The 18,441-nt window shown below is 37.9% G+C and overlaps 1 protein-coding gene across 1 annotated transcript in view; it reads right to left on the minus strand.

The window, feature by feature from the left end:
* Positions 1-1,986: 1,986 nt before the first annotated feature.
* ARFGEF2 (ARF guanine nucleotide exchange factor 2) overlaps positions 1,987-18,441 on the minus strand; it is a gene marked incomplete at its 5' end in the record, with an annotated part of 35,764 nt that continues 19,309 nt past the window's right edge. Inside the window, 23 exons of the mRNA XM_084271596.1 lie at positions 1,987-2,596; positions 4,152-4,269; positions 5,341-5,479; positions 5,863-6,031; positions 7,001-7,131; positions 7,376-7,490; positions 7,721-7,775; positions 7,862-8,000; positions 8,692-8,827; positions 9,271-9,400; positions 9,493-9,623; positions 9,880-10,040; positions 11,120-11,292; positions 11,460-11,611; positions 12,197-12,366; positions 12,451-12,491; positions 13,732-13,831; positions 14,765-14,912; positions 16,037-16,195; positions 16,574-16,702; positions 16,889-17,040; positions 17,897-18,068; positions 18,168-18,252. Coding sequence (XP_084127722.1) covers positions 2,420-2,596; positions 4,152-4,269; positions 5,341-5,479; positions 5,863-6,031; positions 7,001-7,131; positions 7,376-7,490; positions 7,721-7,775; positions 7,862-8,000; positions 8,692-8,827; positions 9,271-9,400; positions 9,493-9,623; positions 9,880-10,040; positions 11,120-11,292; positions 11,460-11,611; positions 12,197-12,366; positions 12,451-12,491; positions 13,732-13,831; positions 14,765-14,912; positions 16,037-16,195; positions 16,574-16,702; positions 16,889-17,040; positions 17,897-18,068; positions 18,168-18,252 — 3,082 coding nt within the window. The 3' untranslated portion in view covers positions 1,987-2,419. The remainder of the gene's footprint in view (positions 2,597-4,151; positions 4,270-5,340; positions 5,480-5,862; positions 6,032-7,000; positions 7,132-7,375; positions 7,491-7,720; positions 7,776-7,861; positions 8,001-8,691; positions 8,828-9,270; positions 9,401-9,492; positions 9,624-9,879; positions 10,041-11,119; positions 11,293-11,459; positions 11,612-12,196; positions 12,367-12,450; positions 12,492-13,731; positions 13,832-14,764; positions 14,913-16,036; positions 16,196-16,573; positions 16,703-16,888; positions 17,041-17,896; positions 18,069-18,167; positions 18,253-18,441) is intronic.

Below are 18,441 nucleotides of genomic sequence, written 5' to 3' on the forward strand. Positions count from 1 at the left end.
GTATCACACTTAACATACCATTCTTATTGCTTTAACATGTACAATCAATTCCAGAAAACTGACAGGATTAAGGCTGATAGAATCCAAATTTATTCCAGTCCCATTCCCATCTCCTTCACACACTACAGAGTCTAGGATGTTTTTATGTCACATATCTAGTTTCGGCAGTTTAAGTGATATAAATACAACAAAAAAGCTTACTTAAAGTGAAACAACCCACCACAGAACAAACCAGTCTCAGAACTAAGGCTGAAGGAAAGGATTGATGAAAGGCCCTTATTCTATATGCAGAGATAGTATGTGTGTTGCACATTACAGTAAAGAAAGCCCACAATGCAAGTGTAAAGAAATTTAAGATTTGAAAATTAAGAGAGACTTGTTTTAAGACATGAGTTGTAAGGCTTTCAAAACTGTAAAATACAGAGAAAGCATGCAATGTTGAGTGTTTTGACAGGAGGTGAGGGTATACATTCAATGAGGCAGTGACACATTCGAAGTCTAAAAAATAAAGTTTCAAATATTTTTTTAGGACTACCTAGGACTGGAAGAGAAGGACTAGACTATTCTTACAGACTTAAACAGAATTAAAATAAATACTTTTTTTTTCCTGTAATTGATGAAGTGACATTACCACAGAACGTGCAACTACACTAAATGCAACACAAAAGGACATGAAGTGCAGCAAGTTAAATATCAGCACTGCCTATTTTTCAGTCTTTTTCTATTGTAAGATATCACCACATATTCCCTTCTACTAAATATTACTGTATAGGTTTAATCTAATGGGGTTAAAAAAGTTAAAGAGCCACAACCACCATTTTTTTTTCTTTGGTTAAAAATAAAGTGTCAAAATGTGAAAACCTTACCACCATCACTGACTCTGAACCATTCCCAAACGATGCTTATGTAGAACTCTAAGTGTATTTACTGAAAAGCACCAGATGAACCCTTTGGAAATAGCTCACAGGAAAAGAAAAAAGAAAAATTAAAAAAAAGAATCCCAACAGCTCTGAGAGTGGAATATCTTAAGACAACCTCAACTACAGTCACCCCAGCAGGAAGCTCTACTTAAAGCAAAATACCAGGTTAAACACTTAACTCCAGTCAAGCAAGTTGTTACTGTTTTGTTTGCTTTTAAAACACTGTTACATTTTAGGTTTGGCTGATATGGATAGCACAGCAGTGAATGTAACACTTCTGATTATTTTAGGAAGTATCTCTCCTCCCATACTCTTCCAGTTTAAAGTCTTAAAATTAGTTCAAAGGGCAGATGTCAGCCCTGTATGCTATGGTGGAAAGAGCTGTCACTAAACTGATGCATTTCAAAGTAAGAAAGAAAAATCTCTAAGCAAGTAAAGCTGCAGTGTTATGTCCCATTTGCTTCAGATCCCTTCAAAGCATAGAAATCTACTGGTAACTCAAGAGTACATGAATGAACTGTGGTTTAATTTTGCTAGAGCAGTTTCGTAGGAATACAATTTTCACCTAGATCACAATAGGATCTAACAGTTGAGAACGAAAATCATTTGCACAAAAAGACAAGTCAGAAGTTGCAGATCTGCAACAGACAGAACGTGACACAACAGACACTGCTAAAAGGATTTAGTTTGGTAAAAAGGTGGGTTGGTTTGTTTTGAACCTTGTTTTTGGTATTACTGTATATGCTCTGTCCATAATCTGGCAATGTATGAATGGTGTTTGGTTTTGGCTTTTTAAAATACCTTGAACTCAAGGCTAACAGCTAAATAGAACTAATACAAGCTAAGGAGTAGATGCTGTTGTGTGCACCTGATGTAAAACCTTCTGTACAAACAGAAGTAAGTGTCAGAAGATGAAGTGCTGATATTAAAAGTTTTAAAAATGACTTGCTGAACAGGAGGAAAACCCTTTCCCCAAATATCCTACAGGCTATCCACTTCAAAAACCGTCACACGCTGCCTGGTCTAGTCTGTACACACAAAGAAAAACCCGGAATGATCTCAGGTGGTCATCAGCCACTGCAATATAGTTTATTATGAACACATGTGCTAACATCACAAGGCTATACAACTATAGTCATTATTTCCAAGGGGCATATTTCTATTGAGGAATCCAGCTGTTTTATCAGATTCAGCTGGGATGCAAGACTGAACAAGTGATAAAAGACGAGAAGAGACAGACTTGATCATAAGGATGACTAGCATTGAAACAAAGACTTTACATCTACTGTATTAACTCTGTAAGCAATAATTTAAATAAAACTGCTGATAGCTTTGTAGGATGGACAGAACAGGATTTTTTTCTCCTCCTCAAACACCACTGCAGTATGAGTAACTTGATCTGTTGATACACCGGGGTCCCATTTTTTCACCCATCCACTTTAATCCATCTCTGGACCACAGCTTTATGTACAAGCAGAAGTAACCAGCCCTCCTTTGGGCTACCATGAAGGCAAGTTCATCCCAGTTGTCCGTATCTGCTCTTCTGTTATGCAGATTTTGAACACAACACCTATACGCAGGAAGAACTTGCGCAGCACAGCTCGAAGCTCAGGGATCAGGTCGAACTGCATGATTTCACACAGGTATGGGTAATACGTTGAAGCATGTGCCCTAAACTATAAGATATGAAAAAAGAATGTTATTCTCTATAAGAAAGCACAGGGCTTTTCCCACATTTATGGCTACACCAGCTCGTTAAACCACTAGGTCTCACCCAAAGGTGCCCCTGGGTGGTCAAAGTGCTGTCAAGCCCAATATCTGTTTTCCACAGCAGCCCTAGCAGATGCCTACAGGAAACCACACAGGGTGCATGCATTTGACATTACTTCCCTAAAATAATCCACCCTCTTGTGGCTCAGGGATTTCTAAGGATAGAGGTGGTATCAGGGAGTACTTGTGGAAACATCCCCCTCTTGGGCAAATTTTTCCAGTTGCTTCACTAAGGCATCATCTGCAACACATAACAAAGGCTTCCACAGCTGGACCACTGTGTGAAGAAGTATCTCCATTACATGTTTGAGGATTTTCCCCTCCATTGACTTGCCATCTCCAAAACTCTGATTCACCATCACTTCCATTGTAAGTCACCCACTCTTTACACACCTTTTATTCCATTTCTTGTCCAGATAAAAGATAACTGAGTAAAAGTCTAACCTACACACATTTCCAAGTATGGGAGCCAGTCTATATCTTAGTCTTGTTACACTCTCAATCCTTCTCCTGTTCCATTACACCCCTTTTGATATAGGGATCAAAACTGCTAACAGTGTTCAAGATGCAAATCTGTCATGAATTTATACAACAAAAGGTTTTGTCCTTGATTTCTCTCCTAATAATGTAACCCAGTATGAGTTACAGGGAAAGCTGATGGGATACTTTCACCACAAAACTTTTCTAATAAAAAGATACAGGGATTGTGTACCAAGGAATGGCCAAGTCACCACTTCATTAGGCTTTTAGTTGAGACAGACCATAGCCACAGGGTATCGCTGAGCTGCTGCTACCTGGAGAAGCCAAGCCACCACTACCACCAATTTCTTAAAAAGTAAACTGTTATAAACAATTCCAAAGTACACAGAAGTGAAGTGAAATCACACATTCTGTAATATAGGGAAAAAAAGGAAAAAAATACACTTTAAACCAAGGCAAAGCTCAGCAGTATTGATGAGTTGGGTTTTGTTGTAGTTTTTGGTTGTTGTTTTTTTTAAGTACACAAATTCCAGAAATTTCTCTGCATGTCCTAATGCAGCAAATATTGCATTCATTTTTTCCTTGAAAGGGCTGAGATCCTGAACATTATTTTTTTGCCCTCACTGTCAAGAAGCCAGAACTTCAATTTTACAGTGAAGTTTATCTCAGGTTCTTGTGAGGCTGGAGCGCAGCATAAGCCCATCCTTTCTGCACGCTCATTGTGCTTTTCCATGATGGCTCTGAAGTAATTTCTATTGGTATTTCTATGCAACTGTGAATTTCACAGAATGCAAGCTGATTTTTGCAATGTAGAGTGCTTGCAAAAAATGCAGGGTAGTAATTGTTATTGTACTCTCCTGTATTTCAAGGAGAGTACACGCTACGTAAGCAACCTAGCTGCCTTACAGTGTGGAGGATAAGAAAGAATAAATTCAACAGTAGCAGAAATGCAAAGAGACATTACTTCCAACCTGTTCTTACCTTTTCATCACTGATTTTTAGTGTTTTTGTTAAAAGCAACAGCAGGAGATTGGTCCAAGCTTCTCTGTGGCTTTCTGAGTTCACGGTAATAAAATACGCCAGGGCTTCACTGCACACACTAAAGAGATAACACAGTTCACATGAAGAAAACCCACAGAGAGTTGTTATAATATGCACTGATTGTCCTCTGATAGTGTATCTTATTTTCAAGCATGATGCATTTCCACAGGGAAGTCTCCAATCAAATAAACCAACTTTAACTACACAAATGTATTGATTGTTACAGGAGTTAATACAAGTAACTGAACTTGAATAGTTTTCATGTTGTCAACAAAAAATCGTTGAATCGGAGGTAAAAGTCTTATTTTCTTCACAAACATTCTATAATCAAAGTGCTGTCACCTTCAACAGGGAAATATTAATTCCTGATCCTTACACTGGGACAGCTTCGGCTACAGCAACATGAAAGAGTTCTCCCTCCAAATCTAGGCTGCTTTAATAAGGATCTGCAGAGCTCAGCATCACAGATTACAGAGGGATTACTATTGTATTAGTAAATTCTTGTCCCTTACTGTAGACTGTCAACACTTCCTGTGGCTTTTTTTTGGTGCCATTTTAATTAAAAAGGGAATAGAACCTCCTCTCTTACACCCTGAAAAGTTTAGTATGTCCATAGACGCTGGCAGATCTGAATGCTACTGAAATCTGCTGCATTAATGCCATTAGCAAGTTTAAGAGGTCTTTACATTTGATTACAGATTAGTACTCTGAACTTTTGTGTACCAACAACTCACTTTTCAAATAAAGGGGGCCACGATATCCTTTCACATATTTATTTAGCATAAACTTTTCTGGTTTACTTACTATTGTATTTGTGAGTATCATTACATACTCAGATGTGAAAGTATTTATACACCACCACTTTCATAAAGAATTATCCTCACTGCTACATTTTTTATTAAATAATGGCTTTATTTAGATATCCCTATATAAATATATGAATATATATAAATATATATAATATATATAAACATATATATAATACATATATTTAAATATACATACAAATATATATATATTCATATATTTAGCACATTCTGCTCAGCAAATTAAACCAGAACATTGTACCCAGGGATGCAGCATACTGGCTGAAAGCAGAACACACCAGAACCAAAGGTGATACCCTTACCTAAGCAGTCGCTGCTGTATAGCATCCCAGGAGTCTCGGCGGTTTTCATCCACATACATTCGAAAGAGTATTCTCAAGCAACAAGCCAGGCTGCTGGTCTCTTGTTTTAAGAGATTGGGTTTTGATTTACCCTTGAACCCTGGAAATCAGTTGCACATGGGGAGAGAGGGAGCATTTACATTTGTAGTTACTAGCCAAGAGGCAAAGTTTATCGACAATACTTCCACTAGTGAACAGTAATGTTTTCCTGTCTGGGTAGTATTTCCTCCTCCTCCATCTTAACCAAGACCTAATCTATTTACAAGATATTTACCTACAGTGGTACCAACTGTATAACTAATTAAAAAAAGCAGGTAATTTAGGAAACATGTATTCTCAAGTCATCAGGAAGGAGACAAGGAATAAAAGCATGCAATGCTGTCAGATTAACTCTGGAGATTCTTGCAATGGTATGCTTTTGTATTTTAATAGTTAATGCTACAGAGCTCAGTATTTTTATCAAAGTAAAACCAAAAGCCTCACCTGCTCTCCATAACACAGTTCGCTGTTCATAATTTGAATTAAAGGCTTTTGAAAATGAATGAGACTCTTGCAGACAATCTAGCAGCTTAAAGAGGTGATGTGAGGACATGTATTTATACATTCCTTGGTCTTCTGTGTCAATGTGGATATCTGCATCCAGTGCATCTCTCTGTGGTGGGGGGAGAGAGGGGAGTGTCAAAAACATTCTGAACATCAGCTTAAAGAGACTTCGAGTCTTCATAGACCACATACCACTAACTCCAGATTCCACTGTAAAGTATTAGTGTAATACAACACAGCAGAATGATCCTGTCAAATATGAGGCAGTATCCTGTTCTCAGTAGTAAATGCTAAAAGAGAAAAGTTATGATCTATCCCAGTTACTGATAAGATCAATAACAAGGGGAAAAGGTATAAAAAGTCATAGCAATACAATATAGAACATTTCCTCTCCTCTAGGAGAATTGAATTCCATAAAACATCAGTGAACCCCAAAAATAGTGCAAATTTAAGTGTGTGTTAGAAGTTTATTGAAATTGGTCAATACTTCTAGCTAGTTTTATTAGGAATTTAACTATCCCATTCCCAAAACACTACCCGAATGCTCTAGCCCAAACTTCTAGCTTAGGGCTTTATTATGTAGCCAGGAGGAGCTGCCTTGCACTAGTCCCTAGAATCAGAATTTTCAGGGACAAGGAACTCTGAGGCAGGCAATGAGTTAAATCTTGACCATTAACATTGCTAAAGTTCAAATTCTGCACCTCTCCCTGTGTAAACACCTAGAGGCTGGGCAAAGCCTCACTGTGGCTAAAGGAAGACATGTGGGCTAAACAGCAAATGCTCTCCCCAAACCAGAAAATATTCTTGATGAGTATGTATTCATTATAAACCAAATGATGATAATGATATTATTAACAAAACTAATAATCATATAATAATCCAACAGGCAGACTGCCAGGAAACACTGGAAGCAGTCAAAAAAACAATCACAGCTTAAGAGTAATGACACAGACATTCAGGGTAGCACTGAGAGTTAGAAAAAGGAAGAGACTATATACTCTGTTTGTAAACACACTTCAGCGTTCAACAGTGATTGTCCTTACTGCCACAACAATGTTATAAATAAGTCTGATGGTACCTGAGCTGCAGCCATGTGCTCAGCATCTTCCTTCTTGCTCGTTGCTGGATAGAACACTATGTTATCAATGGTCTGTATCAATTCCAGCTGTACCACACACTTTATAAGGAGGCCAGCAAATAGTTTCTGGTCTAATGAAATGGAGTAACACAAGTTTCAGAAGCAAGCTTATGACAATTCACTTACAACAGGCTAGCAGAACACTACATCCCCATTTTGATATTTAGTGATGCTGTGAATTATCAAGAGAAAATTTCTCTGCAAGGCATAAAGACAAGTTGTAAAAGATGCCCACAAGCTTTCTCTACAGAACTACAGAAGTGGCCTAAGAGCAGCTATAAAAGTTTATTAAATGAACTTGCATGTTTTCCTTACTTGTATAAGGACCAATTTTCCAGCTGTCATCCGTTGGATTTGAAAATTGACTTTGTCCTCTTTCTGAAGCATTTTTATCCATGCTGCTTAAAGATTGATGATCTAGGTCCAAATCCTGGAAGAGAATGCAGAACAAGTCCACCAATTCAAACCACTGTCTACCAACCAGCTATCAGTTTTCAAATGAGCTCACTAATCACAGGTTCAAAGGCTCCCTGCACATTCTTTGTATTTTACAAGCCAGCTCCAGTATTCGTTGTCAAATGTATTTACAATAAAGTACTTCAAAAGCTGACCTAACACACAGCCCTTCAAGTTAGTTTGTTGCTCTGAATTCACTCTTACCAAGTGTTTTTCAGCTGAATCTTCTTCCATTCCTGCAGGCCTCCATGTCAGCAAGCTTCACAAAAAAAAAAAAAAGGAAGAAGTTCAGTATTGCTGCTTGGGAATTGTGTATCAGTAGGAGAATTAAATTTATGAACTTACACATGAGGAATAGTAGTTTTGAAGATTTCTAGCATACAATTGCACGTCTGGCCCCAGACTTCAGGGCTGAACTTCTGTCCATTTAGTATTACCAGGTTTTCTAAGCAGTTTGTACCTGATCGAGCCAACTGTTCGTTATCTGTGAAAGAAGTGTTCCATATTTGTCAAGTTCTACATATCAGTGAACAAAACAAGTATTCTCTATTACTGCTTCATCAAACACTTTCACCAATATCGTACAACACACAGTATGTTAGCTCAAAGTATATTATGATAATATCAAGCTTAGGAACCTACTGAGTTAAAAACTCTTCAAAAAGAGAATTCATGAGACTGAAAAAGCCAAAGGACAGAAGAGAAGCAGAAAGGAAGCATGAAGTGAGAGAAAAGGAAGGAAGTGCACCTTTTCTCTCACTTCATGGTTCCTTTTCTGCTTCTCTTTAAAAAGTCACATCTAAAACCACTGGATGGTTAAGAGGAGGGAGAGAGAAAAAAATAAAGTAAGAATCAGAATGCATGTGTGTGCATCTAATCGAGATATTTTATCCCCACTGTCAAATGGAGAAAGGTTGTTGGCAGAAGATTAGCACAACTCTTTAAAAGCTTTTGCTCTGCACAACAGCACCACAAGCTTTATAAACACATTCAGAGAAGAGCTGCCTAACTGATTAAATAGAATGATGTTCAAATATTTAAGATCCTGCATCCACCTGTTACTTAACACATTGTCCTAATGGCAGGTTTCTTTCCTTCTAAAATCCAGTTAATTTTTTAAGTAATAAGCATTTTAAAAATATACATTAATCAAAAGATACAAGTAAATAAGCTACCTTGTTTTACACACCAGTGTAACTGTGCAAGTATGTCAGGAAGAAGGATCTCATTTAAAGCTTCATAAAATTGCGTAAATACATCACAGATTGCATAAAGTGCATGGTTGCATGTAGTGGTCATCCATTCAGACTTCTATGAGAAAAAAGGACAAGCCTGTGTTTTTATGTGGGTTATTCTAGGATGATAGCACTCGGCTTACGCATGGCTTTGCAACAAAGGATGTGTTATCTGGGGACAGGAATAGAACGTAGATAAAACTAAAAAGCCTCACTACTGTGGATGTCTCATCTGAAGTGTTTAGCTGGCCACATGAATACTGTTCAGAAAACTGTATGCTTTCAGAAGAAAATGTGAGTGTTCTCCTTGAAAATATGCAGACAGAACAGACGGATGGGTCACTGGATGCTACGACACATTTCATACATACCACACAACACAGCAGAATACCACAATGTATCCTTATGTTTGTGGCAGTATGGGGTGTAAATATACTGACAAACTGCTGCCTTGATTGCTTGGGTTCCTAAAAACACTCTAGTTTTTGGGGTTTTTTTTGCTTGGGTTTTTGTTTTTACCTCTGTTTGTTGTTCAGGGAGTTTCATATTATCAAAAATCCGAAACACAATTCTGAACAGATCTTGCCACCAGTGCTTTTCAAAGGTATGGCCATAGCTCTTCATTATTTCAAACATCACTGTTAAACCTCTATAAACAGACCCCAAAAAATACAAGAAAAGGTGTTAAAATGCATACCTATAATCTTTTCTCTAACTGAATTTAAAAAAACAGTTTATTACCTTGTTCGAACATCTAATTTGCAGCGATTGATGATACAGGAAAGCTCAAATAAAATGGGAAACCATCCTCTGACCCACACTCTGTCCCCAGGAGCAACATTCATGTCATCGCTCGTGTATTCTCTTAATACCTTGGAGATGCACAGGAAAAAATATTTAAAAAAAAAATCTCAAAAAATCCCGTATTGTGAAGAGATTTAGATACTTTAGCTAACTAAATTAGCCTAGTTGCTACTGAGGCATCTATTTGTGAAAACACTGGAAAGAAATACGGAAAATAATTACTTGAGTAAAACAGATTTAAGTCCTGCTCACTCTTAGTTACAAGATTACTCTTAGTATAATATAGTGTAACGATACACAAAGGTAAAAGTTCAAAGGAAATACCTGTGGCCTTTCTGAAACGTATTTTGCACAATACCGAATAAGCCGAATCGCTTCCATGCTGGTGTCCGGGAAGGCAACGTTACAGGCAAACTCAGAAAGACATTTAACTGCATCCTGAAATGAGTCAATTGCTGCTGGAAAGTGCTGTTGAAAAATATTTGCTGAAGAAGAACAAACAAATACACTTCTTAAAATTTACCGATATAGAAGTTTATAGATATACTGGCATTGATCTACAGTTGCCAGCCCTGGTATAGCACTACCAGATTGACAAACATGAAAGAAACAGATTGGCTGGAGGAAATACTGTTCTCTGTCTTCCCTTGCATTCTTCCCCATCCCACCTCACCACCCAAATTTGTCAGCACCACATTTTCTCAGGTTGGATAATCATCAATTTTATAATCTAGGATTATTTCGTGGCTTCATATATGCTGTGGGAGGAAACTGAACCATATGCCACCCGAAGCTCTCAAAATAGTTTGAGAAATAATAGGAGTAAAGCTTGATGCTAGCTTCCCTGCTGCAAATGAAGTTCCCTAAATTTACCTAGGCTGTCTAAGCCTATAATCACTCATCTGTAGCACAAAAGGAAAAAGCAGTCAAGTCTGAAATCTCAAGGGACAGACTAAATATAAAAATAGGTCCCAGGAATATGACTCCCAAGATCTATGCAATTCAAGTTAAAAAAAATTTGTTACTATTGGCATTTATTAGTGTCCACAGCTCTTTCTTCCTACATTATTAGGTAGGGAGAGGGCATTTTCAGGATATTCAAAACTATGATCAATATTGAAGGTCCATTTTAAGAGTCTGAGTTGTCTGAGTGGCAGCAGCACACTGCTCAAATATACTTCCAGAGCAGGCAGTCTGCATGAACTAAACTCTGCAAGCAGTCAGAGTCACAAGCTTCGTGATCCCACCAAATGATCCCAATCAGCACAGATGTTCACAAAATGCATTCCTTAAACCAAAAGAACTTACTGTGACCCATGGGACAACATAAAAATGAAGCTATCCCAAACCTGAGTTCTACAACAGGACATCTGTATTTATTTTTTCCTGTCCACAGGAATCAGCATACCTAACGGGCCAGACCTAGCTGCAGAGTTTAAACTGGCTGCAAAATGTTATTTTTATTCATCTTGAAATACAAAAGTCTCATTCAGATAGGCCTTTTAAACCAGAATCACAGTGGCTAAGCTAATTTGGGTACTTGCATCTGCTGGATATTACTTACTAACTATATGTGCAGTAGTTTGAAAGGCCAGCTCCACAATATTCCCATCGTGGTCTGATGCTGCTTGATGAAAGACTGCAAAGATATTCTTCCAGCCTGAGCGAATATTACCAGCTTGAGAGTTCACCATCTGAGCAATGCAGCGGATGACCATGTCCCGAATAGTTGGGGATCTTATTTAAAACAACAACAACAAAGATGACTTTCAGAAGTGGCACAATTTCACAGTGGCATGAAGTAACTGTGTCCTTTCTGTGCACATGATAATCTAATCCACAACAAATTAAGATCATTAAGTAAGACTAAAGCAAGCTAACACAGAAATTGCACTGCAACACACCTGTTTTTCTTCATAATATGCTCAAAAGGCCTTAGGAAGTCTTTCTGGAAACGGAAGTTGGCTAACTCCCCCTTCTCAAGAAATTTCATTGACAGCTGCCTTAACGAGTCTACTGCAAAGATGGCAACATCTTCATTAGGATTGCATCCAACCTATAAGAGAAAGATATTTTCAAATACTTACCAGCTAATGTATTACTTATGAGTAACATTCATCATTCCAGTTTCATGTCAGTCCACTATAAATCACTAGTGTGTTCTAATTTCCAGATATTTAGAAAACAGGGGGTTACTTTCAGAGGGGACTTTCCCAGTCATTTGATCCACAGAAAGAGACCCAATGGTTCTGTACACAAGTGCAGAACTGTAATAGCCAGACAGACAACTAACGCCCCTCCCCAAACCAAAACCAATTTAGGTTAAAAACACTCCACCCAAATATGGTCCAGTTCCCTAAGGAAAATAACTTGGTTGTTCCAGGATCATCTATATATACTTCAGAGGAAAACTAACTTGGCACTTCATCAGAAGGGTAAGAGTGGCATAAAGAGAAGTTCCCATAAACTTTTCCATTTGTACACTGCAGATTTTTAAACAGGTGCTTGCTTTAAGCATCTTTAATGCGTTTTTTTTTAAATATTACAACCTATACCCCTATGAACATAAAATGAAAATGCTGATTGAAGAAGCCCTGCTGTTTACATGTGTCCTGTACCTTGATTAAAAGCCAAAAAATACCTTATTGAAGTGATCTCCAATCACATGCCAAATCCTTGACCACTGCAGCCTGATGCGATTCATGTTGTAATAGGAAATCTCCACTATCTTCTGCAGGCTGAACATGCGTGGGTGGTGTGGGGAAGCCAGCTCATCCATGGAAACAGCACACAGCCATCGGACAAAGTCAACTGCACATTAAAACACACTACTGTAAGTTCAGGGTGTTACCTTGCAATTGTTCCTGTACCCCACCAAACAGGCAGCATACATACCAATTGCATTTCCATCCAGTCTCGTTGATCCTGTAAATATCCTATGGAACAGATAAATGAGTTGCTGTTTTAGTTGTGCATCCACAAAAGTCAAGCCTATCTTTGCACTGGCAAATGTCAGTGCATCTGCTGGAGGTACTTTACCTCCATGCCATGAACTGCAACTTTTTTATCCTTACTCATTGGCAGCATTTCATGTCCTCCTAATTTATGCATGCTCTTCCCTGCTGCAAGTCAGTCTACTAGCTGGAAACAGGTGTAAGTTCACATTTTTACCCAGGGCAAGAAGTGCCAAACACTCACCTGGGTGACTGTTAAGCTTCATGGGGAGAATACAGACATTAAGATAGCTTTGCTGCAAGACTTGACTGGCTACCAGCCACCTGCTTGACCTTTAAACAGCTCAAGAATACTCTAAGCTGTGGCTGTCAAAACAGACAGCAGAAAAACTACAGATGCACCATTGTCCCTTCTTCCCTTCCAGTTGTTTAGTCTTAAGGCTACTTCAGATGACTGGTTGTGGTTCAAACAGAACACTCACAAGTGCAGAATGTTCCCAAATCTTTTAGACTGTGATATGGTAATGTACACATTAATGTTACAATAAATATGACAAGTCTGAACACATACCTCCACAGACTTGCCCGTTATCTTATCATTATAAAAAGTCCCCTTCCAACACATAGCTATGATAGAAGCACCTCTTCAGATGGACAGATGAGAATGATAATGATATGGGCAAGACAGACTAATGCATAATAAGCTGAAGAACAGCAATTAAAGAAATGCTGAAATACTCAAGTTCACAAGGCCAAAAAAACTGCACTATTAAGAGAGCGAGGGCACTTTTCATTTCAGATACCTGTTCTGTCCAGGCTTCATCAAAGAATTAAAGATTAAAACCAGAATGTACATATGTAAGGTAGAGACAATTATCAGACAGATTTGGAAAACAAAAATAGCTAAATAGTGTAATACCAACCCAATCCTCATCTTAAATGGCTTACTCCAGAGGAAAAAAAACAACCTACATGCATAGACACAGTGTTGTGGTAACCACTACGTTGGTTCTACTGCTATTTAATGACAATCTGTCTTTTGTGATTATTACAAGCCCAAGAAATATACTTCTTATTGGGTCCAGAGAATGCATCTAAGCATCAGGATCTCTCTCACAAGAGAGACAGGCTTCAAGAACTTGACAGAGTCTGCAAATAAAGTAAGGACTGTCGGTAACTTAACTCGCATGCTCCCAAAAAAAAGAGGTTATATTCTCAGTACCTGTCTACTGCTACCACTACACTCTGTGAGCTGGTCTCTCCCACGGACTCCTGAATGCTTGCCATATGCCGTTTATCAGCTCCACTCCCAACCAGGTTACCTACAACAAAAGCCATTTAAAACAGTATTTAGCATCCTGAAATTGTGGCTTTGTATTAACCCCGACTTCATAGAGTCAGACAAAGTAAAGTGAGAACTGCTTCCAATTAGCTTCCAATTCTCATGGAGCAGATGGTGCCTGTGCCAGATTATGACAAAATTAAACACTCAGTAAGAAGTATGTTTTTTTTTTTCCCTTAGGGTATTGTGTTTTGACTGTTACGCTTGTCAAGATGATGTAATGCTGCTAATAAAAATTGGAAATAATAAAAAAATAAATACTTTATATACTTTAAGTCAGACACAAGTAGTTCATATGCTGGGCATGCTTCTATTAATTTCAGTAGCATCACTGAGTACAGCATCAACTCCAGAGAATTCTCAAATCAAAAGGTTTTTGCGATGGTCTTCCAAAGATTAAAACAATTTGCCTTGTCCCTCTAATTTACAGCTGAAAAATCTAAGTTATTTTGTTTGCACACACTGGAGGAACAACAGGAACCAGAACAACAAGCTCAATATGCAGAAGTAAGAAATTCCTTTGGAAAACCAACTACTGACCATTGAAATATCTGCTAGTTCCTAAAGAGAAATGGCTTATATTTTTACTATTAAAAACAGAGTATAAAAAAGAAAGATCTGATAATGCTGGTAACAAAGCCATGACTTAATCAGACAGTTTTGACAACAACGTATTCCAGCAAATAAACCTGGAGGAGTTTTGTTAGATAAAACCAGGAAAAAGTTTGAATATGTTTGGCAATGACCAATACATCTCTAAATATACAGACTTATTTTGTTGTGATTTTTTTTTAAGTTTCATTAATCCAGTGTAGCATCCCCTGGAAGCAAGTAAAAATATTTTAATATCTTTTAACATTGTTTCTTAACCATCATACTATATGTGCATCTTTAAGTCCAAGATTAATCTTACCTAATCCCAGGCCCATAAACTCTTCCCCTCCAGATGCATAGCCTTTAATGCTTCCTTCCCTTTCACGTCCAGAGCCAGATAGATACCGAGTTTTCACTCCAGTTCCTATAAGCTGTGCTAGTTCCAGCTGGCTAATACACTTCAAAATCTAAAACCAAAAGATATTTAAACACCATGTTTCTGGACAGCATATTTTTATCAACATATATTTAATATTTATAACCTTCCCAGGTTCTCTAAACTTTAGAACAACTTTTTCAACAATAACACTTTTGACACAGATGAAGCAGTACTGATACAACTGGAAGTGAATTCACTCAAAATCAACAGCTGCCAATAATCATTCCAACAACAGGGCAAAACCCACCACCTAAAAATCTAACTTGGATCTCTATCTGCTACAGGAAATTTTATTGCTTCTCACAGAATCAATTTCTTAAGCTATAAACATCTTGGAGTGTATCTTCTAGAGATAGATGAAAAAAGTGAATTATTGCAGCTACCACTTCAAGTAACAATGTTCCAATGCAGAAAGTGAAGATGCCAAAATTATGCCTTGTCACCAGCACAAAACTGACTATGCCTTTTCTTACTCCCTCACTGCAGCATCCCTTCGACGGGTACAAGCATCTGTGAGTATGCTGTAAGCTAGGTCCAAGTGATTTGTCAGCTAGAGTACCTTTTGGCTCACAATATCACATAGCCAAAGAGTAGTGCCAGAGAACATAATGCAGCAAAAATGCCTCCTTTAGTAGCAGCAGAGATTTTGATCTGATTAAAGAGAGGTCCTGGAAAACATCCCTTAAGAAAATCCATATGAGCCCAATATTCCATCCTTACCCATCTCCGCCAAAATTCCTTTAACCCTAACTTTTCATGTGATCATGGTAGAAATGTTGCCAAAGAAGTCTGAACTTGTGAGCTAAAATATTTTTTTATGTGAACGAGAATACAATAGTTCCTGTGCAGAATTTTCTGAGGATACATGCAATTTTAATATAGTTTTAATTCAGTACCAGAAGCACCCAAGAAAGTACAATACTGTTCACATAGCACCTAAAGGGTCTGCCAAAAAATGCAGTGATTTTTTAAAATATACATGCAAATAAAAACCCCACTACCAAGAGAATGCACTTGCATCCACATTTTAAACAGTGTTGACAAATCCTGGGAGCTGAATGCAGCTCGCAAAGACTGAAAGTAGCAGAACAAAATCCTGCAAGTCTTCAGAGGACAATGGAGTTGCACAATTTAAACCATTGAAGTTTTTACCTCATGCCAAGAGTTCCCAAGATAGTTGCCATCTGTGTGAGCAACTGTAATAAGTGTCTTAATGGTGTCTATGTTCTTCTGTTTCATTTCTGTAATACTGGAGCTGGCGGTCAACAAGGAAAAACGAGCAAGTGCCTGTACGTAAGCGTCTCGTTCAAGCTAAAAGACAGAGAAACAAGTGCTGTAATCATGTCCCCGAAGAGCTCCAGAAAGCTACTTGTCCAGCATGCCTACAGTTTTCCTTCTATGTATAGCTGGCAGTTACATTAAAGCACTTTCCAGCTGAAGGAGAGTAGGATGCATGTTAGCAAATAGCCTTAATAGAAGACTTGGCAAGAAAAAGAAAGAGTTGAAGAAAAGCTTGATGACATCAAGATGTCAAAGCACACTAAAATGAGATGGTAATGTTTTACTTTATCACTTTTAAGAAATTAGATGATACACTTAATTTTCTATGTAAAGCTGTTTGTAATTCTTCATCTCCCTCCCAGAGCATACCCTGCCCTTTGCAAACCCTGTGCCATGTCTTGTACAAACCTGCATTCCAAAGATACAGGCTATTCTAATTGCACAGCGTATTCCTTCCAAACAAAGGGATGCAACTTCTGTGTCATCGCAGTTCTGCAGGCCAACACTGTAAGCTGCCAGCAATGGAGTCCATACAAGCTAAAGAAAGGAAAAAATTAATTTCAGAAGTCTATCACAATTTTAGCCCAAAAAACTAGGTAATTGAGCCCAAACATATTCAAAAAGTCTACCCTGTTGTATCATCTAACTCTTCAATCTGACTTTCCACGGTTTATCCATGCTTAAAACTCAGCAAGGAGAAGACACGGAGAACTTCATACTCACTTTGAACATGGGTCTGACATGATCCAGATGAGTGGCACTAGTGAAAGGAGCCTTCGCGTGGCTTACTGCCTCCATGAGGGCTTTGGCTGTTTTAGCCATTTGTTCCATCTCCAAGTTGTACAACAACCTCCGCTGCTTCTCATTAGCTACACCTAAGGGGAACACCATGTAGTTATATTGTTGGGGGTTTTTTATAAGAGCATATTCCATGTCTTTGCATTGAGCCTCACAAAGCATTAAATAAAGGTATTGCAAGTGAAATCAAAAGACAAGAGTCTTACAAAATGTTAGAATTCACACAGCTGTCATAGGCTGCGAACCAAGGAACGCCAGCATTAAAACCCACACTCCAACCCAACACTTTAATCTATACAAAATAATTAGTTCAGCCCTTTGCTATGTGCTACATGCTCCAAGCATTGGAGGCACACTCTATTAAGTCACTCTGCCTGTAAAAATGGATTGAAACTTTCATCATCTTTGGCTCAAAACTAGCACCTAGGGCTCACCAACTTAATAAGTACATTAATAGCTTAGTGTTTCTTCAGCCTTGTACTAAAGGTTGCAACTTCAATTTTCAAACAAAAAAAATTAATTCCTATTTTGATCTAGGAAACCTACAAGCAGCATAGAAAACACTGAATTCCTCCCCCCAGCCCATGCTGAAGATTGAGAATTCACTAATTTGAATTAATACATTTAGAATAAACAAAGCCAACACACCACAAAAACAAAAAACCCACCACAAACCCAAACCTAGTTTCTAGTGCCTCTCTGCAGTGGTGCCAGATGCACTTACACACCTTTGTTTCCATCACAGAAGCAACATTATTAAGTAATAACTGAACAAGTTTCATTCCAAGTATCTATATTAGCCATTCTACATGTAATTTATGCATTGCACAAAGATGTTTTCAAGAAAGGATCTGAACTCCACTATGCCATCCTGAAAGTTACTGCAATAGTTCTAGAGCATTGTGGTCTTTCCAGTTTCTAGTTCCTTCTTACTTGGTTTACTACACTTGGTTGTAATTGCATATTCTTTGGTCTCTTTCATTGCAATTTTCTTTCCTTCTATTTCTTCATAGATTGTGGATAAATACTCTACTGGCAGGTCTTTACTGTCATTGATTCCTCGATTCATTTTAATGTATTGCTCCTTTGTCATTTTATTTTTTACCTGTAAAAAGAAAAAGAATGGAAATTTGTTATCAGCTTTTTAATACAAATTCCTGGGAAATTTGAACTTCTACAAGTTCAGGGGTTTTTTAATTCCTACCTGTGGACTGTGCAAGTCTGTAGTCAGCATTATAATAGAGTATGCCAAAACGTAGGCAGTGTCAGCACTAGCAAATAGTGTTTGCCTAAGGGATAAAAAAACCAACAGGTTTTTAGAGCCCTAATTTTTCAATCCATTAGCTCTATCTCTATGTGCAAGAAAAATACTTAGAATTGCCATGCATTCAACCAAAGAGCTAACAGAGTCAGAAACACATGAAGCCCCAAGTGGTTTAAAATGCAAGTAAAATTGGAACAAACATAAAAGCATGTTC

Source organism: Gallinula chloropus (assembly GCF_964237585.1).
Source record: "Gallinula chloropus genome assembly, chromosome: 16".
Lineage (NCBI taxonomy): Eukaryota > Metazoa > Chordata > Aves > Gruiformes > Rallidae > Gallinula > Gallinula chloropus.